The sequence below is a fragment of the Schistocerca nitens genome, chromosome 8 (assembly GCF_023898315.1).
Source record: "Schistocerca nitens isolate TAMUIC-IGC-003100 chromosome 8, iqSchNite1.1, whole genome shotgun sequence".
NCBI classification, from domain to species: Eukaryota; Metazoa; Arthropoda; class Insecta; order Orthoptera; family Acrididae; genus Schistocerca; species Schistocerca nitens.
Window position 1 is genome coordinate 595431222 of NC_064621.1, and position 16972 is coordinate 595448193.

At 40.2% G+C, this 16972-nt stretch overlaps 1 protein-coding gene across 2 annotated transcripts in view; it reads right to left on the reverse strand.

Annotated features, from left to right (window-relative positions):
• Positions 1–591: 591 nt before the first annotated feature.
• LOC126198521 (FGFR1 oncogene partner 2 homolog) overlaps positions 592–16972 on the reverse strand; it is a 74988-nt gene continuing 58607 nt past the window's right edge. For both annotated transcript variants that reach the window (XM_049934907.1, XM_049934908.1), the window contains one exon: positions 592–5788. In XM_049934907.1, the coding sequence (XP_049790864.1) occupies positions 5672–5788 (117 nt within the window). In that variant the 3' untranslated portion in view covers positions 592–5671. The remainder of the gene's footprint in view (positions 5789–16972) is intronic.

Genomic DNA, 16972 nt, shown 5'->3' on the forward strand with positions numbered 1-16972 from the left:
CCAAGACAGAGAAGTGCATTGGCGCTGGAGCAAAAGCCATCGACAGCAATGTTGAAAGTGACTGAAGCACACAAATGAACATTTATAAAATGTATTCATTCTCGTTATGTGTCAAGCTGTCAAGCTGATGTTTATATTCTTAAAAGGATCACTTATGTGATGTTCCTGTATTGAGAAAGTCTTGTTCGAAGAGTTCAGGGCGTTGTTTTTGAAGAATATATGAAAATGCCATTGAAGAATCTCTTCATATTTATATATGAGAATTAGATAATATCTTTAAGCCTCTTACTTCCAGCATTATTCAAGGACGCAGAAGAAAAAAGGTGGGAAAACTTTAGCAGCTCGGGTGCATGCCATAACATGAGCATATTCAAGATAAGGAACGTAACGCAAACATTGCAATGTATCTGATAGTCCTATAGTAAGAACATAGGAACTCTTAAACGACAGTGTCTAGTAAATAGCCCTCATGTCCTACTCTACCTTTTGACTCAGTTATTAATCCAGCAGTTATATTCTTTAGATTCTGTCATGAAGGAGAATGTTTGGGAATGTGTAATGGCAAGGTCTGCATTAATATTAACAACAAAGGTAGTATCACCTATATTTCTATTTTATGTCATTAAAATAAAAAACATGATTTAAATTAATTACTTTTTATTCACATTCTTTTGTGCTTACTTTGGTAGTTACTGTTCACAAACATAAATTGAGACTACACACCAAAATTGGTACTATTCACCTCCAACTGATTGGAGGCCAATAAAATCTATCCACTTGCATGGAACACTACAATAATTCTTTTGTCACACACAACTTAAGGCTTATGTTTTCAGAAACAGGGATTTTCTCTCTCCAGATTAAAGTTGAAGGAATGAAATTTAAGTTTCATGTTACCATTTAGTATTATACATTCTTCTCCAGTCATTCTTATCAGTAACTCTTTGGCAGTGATAGCATTTAATCATCTGTTATACAAAACCTAAAGTTTTTCTTTTGTGAGGTACAACATATTATACCGCAGGGATGTGCAAATGGAGGTATGGAAGGAGGAATACCACAATGTGAGACTTAAAGCATGAACATATAGTGAGTCCCCCCCCCCCCCCCCCTTCATTCCTCTCTTTCTAATAGAGAGAATCCCTTGTTACAAATTTCTGGTCTCTATCAGACTTTTGCAAGCGACTGTTGAGATGTTGTCACTTTACGAACATAAGCAGACTATTAATCTATACATACTGTATTGGCCAAACAGTGACATGGCACGATTATTTTCTCTTCAATCCTAACAGTGATTCATGTCCACGTGTACTTGAATCTCATGCTTCTTGTCATGAGTGTATTACTCATGATAAACAGAACAAAACTCTGCTTTTGAATTAGTAAATTTGAGCAACATTATCTGAATAAGATAATAAGATACTGCCTTCTATGCAGTTCAGGCTTTCCCGTAACTTGAACCTACCTGAAATTTCAATTTGTTAGTAACAACGTCTCTTTGCTGCTTTAACATTGTCTCAGGACCAGTCTCTGTTGCGTTGCATGTAAGCAACAATTAATTTTATATACTGAACAGTACTTAAAACATTCTCTTTTCATTTGATTTACGGCTTCAGTCTCACTCACCTTCTGTATTAAGTTGAATGAATGTGGATAAGGATGGGAATGGAAGATTCTAAACAAGTCCTGAAAATTTCTTTATCCTTCCTCTGCGCATAACACAAAATATCTTTTCTGCAACTTTACATACAAGTACAATATATTACCTGCAGTTTTAACACTATACAATATATTATGTACAAGGCGTAACATATGGCTGTTAACTGAATCAACATCACTATACTTAATGTATTGGAGTTTAACAGTCAATTTCAAAATTTACTTCTATATATTTGTCTTAAAATGTACGAAAATATATTTCAAATGAGTACAATTATTAGAGAGACATTTAAATATGTTACTAGTATGATTTTTCAGTCACAGTTGCATTGTACAGTTTCTAAAGTGATCTATTGTAAGTCAGCAAGCAACTTTAACAGAAAACATCTGCTCTTATCATCACAGTTCAAAATATGGAATTCATTAAAGTGTTTCACAGAGTCTTACTGGATCTGCTGGGAACTTTTTACTAATCAGCATAGAAGTGGAAACTGATGTAAAAACCGTGTGCAGTTACCTAACTGTGGCACTGTTTTCAATTATTATAAAGGAAAAAGCTATACTAATACAAAAATTTGGGATGCTAAGTAACATTAGTAACATTAGGACACCAATTCAACTGTACCTGTTAACATAATCTCTCTCTCTCTCTCTCTCTCTCTCTCTCTCTCTCTCTCTCTCACACACACACACACACACACACACACACACACACACACACACACACAAAATTACTCGTCATGGTGAAGTGGTTACCTGGCCATAGCGAGAACTAACTTACTCACGTCACTAGGTACAGTTGTATTCAACTTCAAAGTAGCGTGCATTATTATCTCTCAGTATGAACACAAAAAGCGATCGCAGAAAATACCTTCAAGGGTTAGCTCTGATGACTTGCTGTTACCATAACTAACTTTAATGACAATGAGAATGACAAGACAATAAAATGTGCAAGCGAAAGTTAAACTGTTCCATCAACATTTTTATAAGGTGTCAGAATGAACAAGTACAGATGACAGAATGTACTTGAGGAAACAATATATTACATTAGATTTTTTTATGAAGAAATAAAGTATCAGAATTAAAGTGGCAAGTCGTTTATTTAGACAAATTGTGGATTCTTACCTGCTACACTGATAATAAATGGTGCGAAATGACAGTGTGCAAGAAGTAAAGTCAGACAGTAGTGCCAGGAAACATTTCATTGTTGTGAAAGTTCCATTTTGTGTTCCCTTCCCCTCTACAAGCATGTTATAGGCAAGTATTAATATCACCATTGTTTGCCTTGATGGTGTAACCTGTATGTGTCCTAAGATTCAATGATGGCAGCTTTAGTTTCGCTGAAACCGGTAATCATGGAATAAAAAGAATTCCTGCGATCTTGGCTACCAGTTTATTATTTCACAAAAATTAAAAATAAATAGCTCCAAGGTAAACCAAACTTCCAGCACTAATTAAGTGACACCAGCCTTCTGGAATATTGCAAAGAGAAAGGTCAGTAGTCAAAATGACAAGTGTCCCATTCTATAATAAAAAAAAAAAAAACAGCTGAAGATATTTGCAAGCCTTTCGAAGTAATGTTACTTTGGCGACTTCCACATCAATTTCGCTACCTTTCTATACAAAGCAGCTTATCAGTTTGCCCCACACGACTGAGTGGACCTTGTTCCAGACCTTTCCACCAGCGAAAAATTTGAGGTGGTCACCAGGAATTAAACCCAGGACCTTGGCGTTATTGGTCAAAAATACTAACTAGTAGACCATGTGGCCTGTTTGCTTTCACTGTTGTTATATTAGCATTTGCTGTCACGACATTAGAAGACCAAAAAAACTGTATATCACGCAGGAATGTGTAACGACTACCAGAGGAAAGAGACTGTGACAGACTAGAAAACTAAACATTTTATTAAATCAGTCTGCACAAATTCAAACAAAGAGATGGCATTATCATCCACAACTGAAATAGCAGATTATGAATCCACTGACATAGCTGTGGAAAACAGTAATGTCACCAGGGGACGTAGTTACATGGATACAGCAGGAGAAGCATACATAGCAACCAATGTGAGAGAGACTGTTCATATTCAGGGGAACTTCACTCAGTGGCACATACAGACATACAAAGTGTGGCAGTATTCCACTGGAGTGTAGGCTAGTACTCTCCCTTCTCCCTGCTACTTGGGCATGCACATAACAGTGCTGCCACCCCAGCCAGGTAACTAGTTCGCCTTGCCAAGTAATAATTTGTCGTGATACAAATAATAGTTTCTATTTTAAAAGATTCACTTTTTTCCTTTCATCACAAACTCTTAGCTAATTAAACTTTGATTTCAAGCCACTTCTCTAAAGATGTTGAACACAAAATGTTAATCTCTTATGACACCTTAACACCAAAGTCACAATTCAGTAACATAACTTTACTTTTTTGGCTTTTTTTTTTCATCTGCCTGATCTATTTCTCAATTTTTTTTTTTTTTTTTTTTTTTTTTTTGCATCTGTTTTATGAACTTCCATATGTTTCAACAGCATAATGACAGTTTCCTGTCCTACAAGATATCCCCTGAAAAACTAGATATCCATTTCACAAATATGTCATTATATGCTCCACAATAATAACTGTATTTGCATCCCCCACCTGTAGAGGACAGCTAGTGAATTTACTGTCACTGGATTCAACTGAAGCATGAAAAGTCTTTCCAAGACTAACAGTTCATGGTCTAGATCTTCCTTCTCTTGTGGTACCTATATCAGCCTCAAACTGTCACCAGAGAATACTATAAACACAATATCTGGTGCATTATGCATGTAACTTGTAGCTATAAAATCCAAAACTGCCTGTTTCATTCTCAAATATGTGAGATATGTTGAAAGGGATGGATTCTAACATTTGCCAAGAATCAAATATTTTAGCTCTGCACAAAACTTCCAATTATACAAACAAAATGTGAGGTTAAAGTACCAGGATGTCTCCTGGAAATAGCTTTTAGTCATCACTAGTAAGTATGAAGGTATACGATATAAACTTCACAGCCAACAAATAAATTTGCCTAAAATACTTTAATTCATTCAGAGAAAAGTCTATCACATAAGATGAAAATGAAAGGCTAAATGAAGTATGTTATGAAATTTGTGCACTGCCTTTTATATGGACATTTGTTTGAGCAAATGACGATTATATATTTTTGTCGTAAGATTGGTAGCTTTAACGAAAGAGAGAACTCAGAGGACTGATTGAAACAAACAAACCCTTGGAGTTTTTCTTTTAGATTTAGACACTAATCACGTTGGTATATTAAAAAAATTTATGATATGACTGATCGCATGACTCACAGTTACTGTCTACAGACCAAAATAAAAATATGAACTCCCATAAATCATAAATTTAAAGAGCCATATAGAGAAAAAAATAGTATAATTCTGATACTGTTGATGCTTACTGTGGGTCACAGTCTGTGATACTATTCTGAAGTTCATCTCACACCTTTGCGACTTATTCAAAGTTTTACATATACAATAAGCTTAAAAAGAGATTAAAATGTCTAACTTACAACTGACTAGTTACTTTATTCTTTGAAATTCACATTGCCCAACAGACAAAATGCTGAATTGAAAACATAACTTTCAGAAATCACACTTGCAGAAATGACCAATGCCACGCCACATGAAACAATGAATAAAGACACTCTTTGTAGCTGCACTGATGTGGTTATTGTGGCACTGCATTTTGGCCATTAACATTCAGCTGTACAGTCAGAGAAACACAGTTTATTCCCAGCAGAATACCACAATGGAAAGCGTATAATGTATAAAATGTAGTACAAAAGAAATTTTTAACAGTCACATCAACATTATGTGAGATTCAGTCATTACCAATTCCTTTATCAGAGGCAAGAATCATTGCACATTAGTTCAGTGATGTAATATATAATGACTCATGCTGCCACATTAAAAAGAGAAACAAATCACTTGGTTTGTCTTTCATTGTGCTTTTTCCTCCAGATGTTTACTTCTGTCAAGAAGTTTCACAGTTCATTTCCGTTTGCATTTCTTTATCTTCAGATTCTATGCCAAGTAGGCTATTTCGCAGGGTACCATTTTTGCAGGAAATTTCAAGTAGTTCTCTTAATCCCTTTAAAAAGAAAAAAAATACATAAATTAATCCATCAAATGTATCACTTGTCGTATTAGTCCACTAAACATTCAATATATTCTTTTAAAATATACAACAAAAATTATTAACTTTATGTTTGTTTCAATAATATAATATACTTATGTCTGCTTGTGTCTGTATATGTATGGATGGATATGTGCGCACGCGCGCGTGCGCAAGAGAGAGAGTGTATGCCCGTCCTTTTTTCCCCCTAAGGTAAGTCTTTCCGCTCCCGGGATTGGAGTGACTCCTTACCCTCTCCCTTAAAACCCACATCCTTTTGTCTTTCCCTCTCCTTCCCTCTTTCCTGACAAAGCAACCGTTGGTTGCTAAAGCTAGAATTTTGTGTGTATGTTTGTGTTTGTTTGTGTTTCTATCAACCTGCCAGCGATTTCGTTTGGTAAGTCACATCATCTTTGTTTTTAGATATATATAATATACTTATGTATAGAAACTGTTGCCTTTGTACCTTCTGTCTTCACCAAATCAATGAAAATTCTTCGAAGTTGTCGAAATGAAACATTTGGTGAAATGAATCACAATACTCTTTAGAAAGACCATATTCAAAATATCAAAGAAAACCAGACAAAACATGATATCCAGAAATGAGAGCTAAAACTAACGAATGAATTATTTATTAGGCTGACAGAGGACAGCTAAAATGAACTGGATGGAAAGGCAAATTTAAGAAAAATAATAAAAAAAAAAAAAACATGGGTTAAAGCAAATAGATGGTCGACAAATTTTGATTATTTGTATCAGCCACTAGAGATGAGTGCTTCAAAGAACAATGACAGTCGTCATTGTCATCTGAAGTGTCTGCATCTGTGTAGGTATGACAACAGTGCTCTCTAAATTGTGTTTTTAGAAAAAGATCATTTACCAACTACCGTCATTTAAATTTTTTTCTTATTTTTTTGCATTCTGTGATCAACTCGTCCCTTCCCCTTTCACAAAGTGTTATTTCACCACCCATCAAATCTGCAAAGTGTCCCGATGCATCCTTTTGTCACATCTACACCCAACCCTTTACCGCATGGGCCATATGTCTGTAACAAGCCTATGTGCAAGACCTGTCTTAAGCACCCACTTAGTAAACCCTATTCCAGTCCTGTCACAGGCTTATCCCATCTTATCAGGTACAGGGTCACCAGTGAAAGTAAGTTTTATCATATATCCACTCTGCTGTAACTTCTGCATAGCCTTTTATACGAGATATAAGCATGATAATTGATCGTGCATTCTATCTGAGTAAGCAGGTAAGAGGCCTCAATGTTATTTACATACTTGTGGACCACTGAACACCTCAATATACAGTGAATATTTGTTGAAAGACAACATGAACTGCATGTAAAAATATTTAATTGCCAGGCCAGTATTTGAGCATATAACCCAACACCAGTGTCATCTGATATACAGAGGGGGATACAAATAAATGTAAACATGAGCATATCAACATTTTGCATACATTGCAGAAGGATTATAAGGTCATTAACATATTGTTTATGTCTATATCAAATGATGTGGACCTATAAAATGGAAAACGCTGTGGATATTTGAAACCCGTATATAATCAGGTCTGTGACCACTAAAGGGTCCATTATACACCTTCTGTATGTGGTACGTGCGTTGCTGCAGGTACAAGTTACAGCTGTCTAACACTAAATGGTCACACTTCTTTGTCCTATTGGACACCACAGTCATAGGATCACAACATGGAACTGAGGTCACCTAAAACATGTAATGAAGACCAGTGGACATGCAATCAGTGTGTTATACATGCTATGAAATTCAAAGTGAACAGTATGGTAACAATGCAGGAAAGTAAAATTGTCTGTCTGAAATAAGAAATGGTGGAACACAACATCAAACATGATAATCTGTAAGTGAAACATCAAGAACTGGAAGTGAAGTTTATGGTACTAGAACGGGAAATAAACAATAAACACCTGGAGTATGCTCTTGTTATCCTAGTTCCAAACATCAATATTTGCAACACCAGAAAAGAGAATTAAGAAAATAAATCTAGATGTAAATTGTGCTCTAAATAAAGTATCGATTGCAGACAGTAAAAATGTGCAGTCACTAGTTACGTGTGATCTGTCTGATACTGTCAAATCCATATTCAAACAAACCGCTGCAACACACAAAGAAAATGCATTAGAACGTGACGCAGAGCCTGTTACAGTGTTCAGGTGTGCCAAATGAAGAAGTGATTAAAAAAAAATTTGATACCCACTCAGTGCTGCATACCGTTAGTGATCACAGCAAGAACAGTACTGAAAGAAATCAAAAGTAAAGTGCTCAAACGTCATATCAAATCAAAATTAATATTTGAAACTGCGTGCACACTGCGAATGTACCGTCTTCACATAAGAATCCAGAGAAACATTTGAGGCAGAGAAGAAAAGAATTCTTTTGCTAACAGTCAGTCATGGAAGGTATTTATGTAATTTGATTAGCTCTGAACTAGATGACATGTATGCTGTGTGAAGTACCATAAAGCCAGGTGCGTAATTGTCTGAGGTGATACAGGTTTTGTTTGTTTTGTTTTAGGGCACAAAAATAACTAGGGTTATATGTACCGATGTCGAGAACTATAGAACACGGGAAAAAAAAGTTAAAAACAGCTACACGTTAAGCCCAATCGATGGAAGAGAAGACAGCTAAAAACAGGGACATGGAGAAAGGTCTATAAAATGCGCCATAATGAAACGGAGGTCCTGAACTGAAAATTATTTGTCCTTCACCATATTGCTACGATGGATAAAAAGTAAAACGCAGTCGACGGTCCGCGCATCGTTCGCTAAAACGACCGATAACTCAGACAACAAACACAAATGAGAACATAAATGATTAAAAAAAGGGCATTCCGTCAGGAAATGGCGGACCGTCAAAGGTTGAGCACAATGAGCACAAAGGGATGGGGGAGCACCACTTAACAAATGGCAATGGCTATAAAGACAGTGCCCGATACGCAACCATGCTAAAATGATCTCCTCACTGCGAGAGGGCCAAGAAGTGGTCATCCAAGCCACTGGGAGAGGCTTAATAACCAAGAGCTTGTTCCCATGAAGGGAGGACCAGTGGTGATGCCAAAGTGACACCATCTGCAGACAGACAGCAACACAGAGATAACTGGAAGGAGTTTAAGAACTAGTGGGCTGAAGTACGAGGATTGCAGCCTTGGCACCAGCATCAGCAGCCTTGATTCCTGTCAGACTGACGTGACCAGGAACCCACATCAACATCACAGTGGCTCCATCAAGAGTGAGCAAGTGACAGCTTTCCTGGACCCATTTCACTAAGTAAGGGATGGTGTACAGTACTCAGGGGCTTTGAAGGGCACTGAGAGAGTCGGAGCAGATGACGCAGTTGAAAAGCCTGTGTTGCCGGATGTACTATGTGGCCTGATAGAGAGCAAAGAGCTCTGCTGTAAATACTGAGCAATGTTCCGGAAGCCAATAGTGAAAAACTCAGATGCCAATGATGAAGGCACACCTGATACCACAGTCAGTCTGAGAGCCATCAGTGTACACAAAGGTATCATGAAGTTCCACGTGACAGTCGTGAAAGGCTGGAGTAGTGTCCTTAGGAAGTGGGTGAAGGCCAAGGTGAACATGGGCCACTGCAAGAAGCCAGGGTGGTGATGGGTTCACACCCATCGGGAAACTGGCAGGTAGCGTGAAGTCAAGCTGCTGGAGCAAGAGCCAAAAGCGAACTCCAGGATATAACAGAGTAAAGGGACGCGCCCCATACTGGCGATCAAAGGAGTCATTGAAGGAGGCAGTAGAGGATAGGTGGCCATGCATGGCAGACAAACAGCACACATATCTGCTGAGGTGAAAGTCAGGGTGATAGTAACACCCACAGTCTAGTTTCGAATGGAGAAGGGACCTGTACAAATGGAGGAGTGTGGTTCGATCTGCTCCCCAGGAACTACCACTGGGGGCAGGCAGGACACTGAAGGATTATGTACAGAGGGCTGCCAAATAAGACACGTGGGAGTACCAAGAAAGTTTCATTTCGAGCATGAGCCCCAGGAATTTAATAGTTTCAACAAACAGAAGAGCAACAAGATCAAGATGGTGGAAGAAACCGACTGCGCAGCTAAATATTCATACAAACAGTTTTGTGAGCGGAAAAACGAAAGCAATTATCAATGTTCCATGAGTAAGTAGGATCAAGCCATCGCTGAAGACGCTGCTCAACGAGGCAAGTCCATTGAGAACTGTAATACACGGCAAAATTGTCAATGAAAAGAAGCCAGAGACGCCCAGCAAAAGACAGGCCATGATAGGGTTAATGACGACAGCAAAGATGATGATGCTCAGGGTGCCTGAGGCACACCGTATTCCTGGATAAAGATGTCCAACAAGGCAGAACACACATGTACCCTGAAAACTCGATCTTTTAAAAATTCCTAAATGAAACAGGGCAGGCGGCCATGGAAGACTCACTTGTAGAGAGTACGGAGGATACCAGTCCTCCAGTAGGCATCATAGGTTTTCTCCAAATCGAAAAACACAGCCACAGTCTGAGATTTCCACAGAAAACCATTAATGGTGTAGGTGGACAAGATGATGAGATGGTCAACTGCAGAGCAGCGCACTCGAAACCCACACCGTGCAGTGGTTAGTAAACTGCGAGACTCGTGCAACCATACCAGCCGGGCATGAATCATGTGTCCATCACATTGCAAACACAGCTAGTGAGAGAAATGGAGCGGCAGCTAGAAGGAAGGTTTTGTCCTTACTGGGCTTAGTTAAGGGTGTGACACTGGCTTCATACCAGTGTCTGGGAAACGTGCCCTCTGCCCAGATACGGTTGTACATATGAAGCAGAAAGTGATTGCCCACAAGAGAAAGCTGCTGCAACATCTGAATGTGAACATCATATGGCCCTGGGGCAGAGAACCAGGATGAAGTGAGAGCATAACCTAGCTCCTTCACAGTAAAGGAAGCATTGCAGCACTCACGATTTTGAGAGGAGAATGTATCACCCGAGCCTCCTCCACTTGTTTCTGATGGAGGGAGGCAGGGTGATAGTGGGAGAAGCAACAGGGTACACAATGACATCATCTGCTACTGTCAGGCCGAAAATTAGGGACTGGATCTTGGTCCCAGAGAGCTGTCGAAGGTTGGCCCACGTGACGGAAGACGGAGTAAAACTGTTAAAAGAAATAGTATATGAAATCCAGCTCTCTTTTTTGCTACTCCGAAGAACACTATGACGCTGTGCACACAACTGTTTATAATCAATGCAGTTTATCATCGTAGGAAGATGGTTAAAAACACGGAGAGCACATCTCCACGCACGAATTGCATCACGGCTCAGCCCAGCCCACCAAGGGACCGGTACATGGCGTGGTAAAGAGGAAGGGCGAGGAATGGAATGTTCTGCAACAGTAAGGATAACACTTTTAAGATATTCTACCTAGTCATCACAACTGAGGAAATGTTCTCCGAAGGTTGCCACGGAGGAGCAAAGCCTCCGGTTGGCCTTAGCAAGTTGCCATTTGGGTGTACGCGTAGGTGGGGTAGGGGTCAGCAGACAGTATATGGGAAATGGTCGCTCGAGTGTGTGACAGAGAGAACTGATCACTCGAGACAATGGGCAAGCTGGGCAGTTCAGAAGGATAGTCTGAATGGGAATGGGTATGCATGGAGTCTGAAAGGAACATGGGTGACTCCTGTGTTAAGGCAGAGGAGTGTAAGCTGATTGAGGTCAGCCAAGAGGGCACCTCTCCGACAGGTTCTGGGAGAGCCCCAAAGGGGATAGTGCACATTAAAGTCACCGAGCAGCAGAAAGTGGTGAGGGAGTTGCATAATAAGCTTGAGGAAGTCTGTCTGGTGACACTGAATGACGGAGAGATGTAAATGGTACAAAGGGACACAGTCAGGTGAGGAAGGAAAAAGGCGAACTGCAACAGCTCGAAGGTGGATAGTCAGGAAAATGGGGCGACTATGAACGTCCTCCCTTGTGAGCCGCACGACTCCCCCACGAGATGGAATACCATCATCAGGGGAGAAGGTCAAAACAGACCGGGAAGAAATGAGAGAGCTCCAAGTGGTCGTGAGGAAGCAATTTTGTTTCCAGGGGCAGAGAACAAGAGGACGCTGCAATTCTAAGAACAGCCGTAAATCATAATTGTTCAATCAAAGGCCATGAATGTTTCATTGAAGACATTCATAATGAGTGTTGAAGAGGATCTCCAAGTCAGCGAAGGAGAAGATCATTTGCCTTTGCTTGACTTCTTGGAGCCTTTCCTGTTGGCAGAGGAAGACTCGAATGTTGACTGGAAGGGCATAGGATGTCTTCATGGGAGTATCCTTTCTGTCCTTTCTGGCCTGCCAGTTGTGTAGCAGAAGACTCTGCACCGTGAGGTACAAGTTTGGTGGCTTGTTGCACAGCTGGACGAGTACACGGCGATGCTACCAGGACACTGGGTAATTTCACAACTGCAGTGCTGAATTTGAGAACACATGTCTGCGTGGATATATCCCTCATGAAGCAAGATGTAGCAAGAACAGTACTGTAAGTGCCAGATAGTAAAATGCAGGGTTTGCAACTAGCCAATAACTTGCGAGCGACCGGGTAAGGCACTTTTTCCTTTACCCGTATCTCCTGGACAGCCCGCTCATCAAGATACATGGAACAATCTGGAGAGGAGGCAGCATGGTCACCACAGCAGTTGATACAGTGGGGAGAAGGAGGCAGACAATTGCCCTTGTGAGCATCCCTATCACATGTTACATATTTGGCTGCATGTCAAAAGGGCATTTGAGTGTGGTTGAAATGATGACACTGGTAGCAGCACATTGCGTTCAGAATGTACAGATGGACTGTGGTAGCTTCATAACCTGCTTTGATCTTTGACGGAAGCACAACTCTGTCAAAAGTGAGAAAAAGAGTGCAAGTGGACACTAAGGAGGCATCGACCTTTTTCATGATCCGATGAACTGAAATGACACCCTGATCAGAGAGGTACGTTTGGATTTCTGCCTTGGTCAGGCCATCAAGCAGCCTTGTGTAAATAATACAACGGTAAAAAATCAGAGTTCTATGGGCCTCGACACGAACAGGATAGCCGCGGAGAAGGGCAGTGGCAAGCAGTAGTTGTGCCAGAGTATCTGAAGTAGTTTCCAAAATCAAAGTGCCATTACATAAATGAGATCAGGATTTCACAGGGCCAGCAATTGCATCACTGCCTTTCTGAACGAGAAATGGATTTACCATTGCATAGGACTAACCGTATTCAGTATGTGAAACAACAAAGAACCTTGGTGCAGTTGTGAGGTTCTTTGAATCATTAGCCTTATTCCATTTACATCTGATAGACACTGACTGCGAAGATGATTGGCTCACTGCAAGAAAATCCCCCACGAATGCCAGTGTCTCCAATGGCGCGATCCTTCCAACTGCCCCCTCCCCCCTCAGGTCACACCTCCCGAACACCTGACAGAGGGACCAATAGGCAATATGGGAAGGTAGCAGCGCAGGCCATCACCTCTCCCTGGGCCTAGACATGTTCCCCACAGGATGGGAAAAGGAATAGCAGAAGGATAGTCATGCAGCACGGAACGGAAAAGATGCTGCAAAAGCTGGGGTGCTGTGGTAGCAAGAGCCCACCGAAGAGTGGCGAGCCCCCTGGGGGGAGGTGATATAGGGACGATAGACCAGAGCTAAACAAGACTACAAGGTTAGTTAATAGAATGCTTGTCTCCTCTGCAGGTAACTCCAATTTCAACAAATGCAGGATAGGTTTTAATTTTGAAACTGAGATACTTACAAGGTTCCATTTTAATATTCATGGGTTGCATGTCAACAGGCTAGGCAAGGAAAAGACTTCCTTTAGGTGTGCAAAAATAACACACAACGCCCCATCTTCATGAAAATAATCAAAATGCTACACATAAAAAATCTGTATGATACACTCTAAATGAAGAAAAAGGGGAACACGCATTTTGATGGGTGGGTTACAAGAAGCCGAGACAGATCTTTTTTGGGAGAAACCCAAACAGGAAAATACCAATGTGAAAACTACCAGCAAGGATATATCAATAATGCGCCAAAATATTCAATCCTTAACAAGTAAACCTGTAAGTGTACAAGCACAACTGAATGATGACAATAGCTCAACAGTGGCGTGTTTCACTGAATGCTGACTCCATGAGCAGGGAATACCTCTGTGCAATCTGCCGAACTGTTGAACAAAATCACACTTTTGTGGGTTACATTACAGAAATGGGGGAAGCTGCATATATGTGAAAAAATGGCTTACAAACATGGTAAAGACCAGAGTTGATCTAGTAAAATATAGCACTGAAAAAGTTTTTGAGTGTTCAGCAATTGAATCTGTAATTCAAAATACAAAATATATCATGAACATCTACTGTCCACCTGACGGTAGACCCAAGTCATTTTTAAATAAATTAGATAGTGTGTTAAATAAGGCCAGCAATTGTAAAGGAAACAACAAGATTGTACTGTGTTGTGACTCAACACTGATTATAATATTTTCCTTCAGCGTTTGTCCCGCATGCCTGTGGGGTCCGCTACATGAGTCCGTTGTCTCCATTTCACTCTATCACGGGCTGCATCTTGGTGGATGTTCACGCATTTAAGGTCTTTATGAATCGTATCAGCCCAACGTTGCTTAGGTTGTCCTTTGGGTCTTCTTCTAATGACTTATAGTGTGTAACCTGCCTTGGCAATAGAGTCATCACTGGCCCATAAAACATGCCCGAAGACGACTCTCATGCATCTGGTCTTAGATTGGTGCAATATCAAACTGTTATGTAATGCTGTCATTGGAAATGTGATCTAACTTAGTGAGGCTCTACACTGACTGTTGTTGTTGTGGTCTTCAGTCCTGAGACTAGTTTGATGCAGCTCTCCATGCTACTCTATCCTGTGCAAGCTTCTTCATCTCCCAGTACCTACTGCAACCTACATCCTTCTGAATCTGCTTGGTGTATTCATCTCTTGGCCTCCCTCTACGATTTTTACCCTCCACACTGCCCTCCAATGCTAAATTTGTGATCCCTTGATGCCTCAAAACATGTCCTACCAACCGATCCCTTCTTCTAGTCAAGTTGTGCCACACACTTCTCTTCTCCCCAATCCTATTCAATACCTCCTCATTAGTTATGTGATCTACCCACCTTATCTTCAGCATTCTTCTGTAGCACCACATTTCGAAAGCTTCTATTCTCTTCTTGTCCAAACTAGTTATCGTCCATGTTTCACTTCCATACATGGCTACACCCCATACAAATACTTTCAGAAACGACTTCCTGACACTTAAATCTATACTCGATGTTAACAAATTTCTCTTCTTCAGAAACGATTTCCTTGCCATTGCCAGTCTACATTTTATATCCTCTCTACTTCGACCATCATCAGTTATTTTGCTCCCCAAATAGCAAAACTCATTTACTACTTTAAGTGTCTCATTTCCTAATCTAATTCCCTCAGATTCACCGGATTAAATTCTACTACATTCCATTATCCTCGTTTTGCTTTTGTTGATGTTCATCTTATATCCTCCTTTCAAGACACTGTCCATTCCGTTCAACTGCTCTTCCAAGTCCTTTGCTGTCTCTGACAGAATTACGATGTCATCGGCGAACCTGAAATTTTTTATCTCTTCTCCATGGATTTTAATACCTACTCCGAATTTTTCTTTTGTTTCCTTTACTGCTTGCTCAATATACAGATTGAATAACATCGGGGAGAGGCTACAACCCTGTCTCACTCCTTTCCCAACCACTGCTTCCCTTTCATGCCCCTCGACTCTTGTAACTGCCATCTGGTTTCTGTACAAATTGTAAATAGCCTTTCACTCCCTGTATTTTACCCCTGCCACCTTCAGAATTTGAAAGAGTATTCCAGTTAACATTGTCAAAAGCTTTCTCTAAGTCCACAAATGCTAGAAACGTAGGTTTGCCTTTTCTTAATCTTTCTTGTAAGATAAGTCATAAGGTTAGTATTGCCTCACGTGTTCCAACATTTCTACGGAATCCAAACTGATCTTCCCCGAGGTCTGCTTCTACCAGTTTTTCCATTCGTCTGTAAAGAATTCGCATTAGTATTTTGCAGCTGTGACTTATTAAACTGTTAGTTCGGTAATTTTCACATCTGTCAACACCTGCTTTCTTTGGGATTGGAATTATTATATTCTTCTTGAAGTCTGAGGGTATTTCGCCTGTCTCATACATCTTGCTCACCAGATGGTAGAGTTTTGTCATGACTGGCTCACCCAAGGCCATCAGTAGTTCTAATGGAATGTTGTCTACTCCCGGGGCCTTGTTTCGACTCAGGTCTTTCAGTGCTCTGTCAAACTCTTCACGCAGTATCTTATCTCCCATTTCGTCTTCATCTACATCCTCTTCCATTTCCATAATATTGTCCTCAAGTACATCGCCCTTGTATAAACCCTCTATATACTCCTTCCACCTTTCTGCCTTCCCTTCTTTGCTTAGAACTGGGTTTCCATCTGAGTTCTTGATATTCATAGAAGTGGTTCTCTTTTCTCCAAAGGTCTCTTTAATTTTCCTGTAGGCAGTATCTATCTTACCCCTAGTGAGACAAGCCTCTACATCCTTACATTTGTCCTCTAGCCATCCCTGCTTAGCCATTTTGCACTTCCTGTCTATCTCATTTTTGAGACATTTGTATTCCTTTTTGCCTGCTTCATTTACTGCATTTTTATATTTTCTCCTTTCAACAATAAAATTCAATACTTCTTCTGTTACCCAAGGATTTTTATTAGCCCTCGTCTTTTTACCTGCTTGATCGTCTGCTGCCTTCACTATTTCATTCCTCAAAGCTACCCATTCTTCTTCTACTGTATTTCTTTCCCCCATTCCTGTTAATTGTTCCCTTATTCTCTCCCTGAAACACTGTACAACCTCTGGTTCTTTCAGTTTATCCAGGTCCCATCTCCTTAAATTCCCACCTTTTTGCAGTTTCTTCAGTTTCAGTCTGCAGTTCATAACCAATAGATTGTGGTCAGAATCCACATCTGCCCCTGGAAATGTCTTACAATTTAAAACCTGGTTCCTAAATCTCTGTCTTACCATTATATAATCTATCTGATGCCTTTTAGTATCTCCAGGATTCTTCCAGGTATACAATCTTCTTTTATGATTCTTGAAC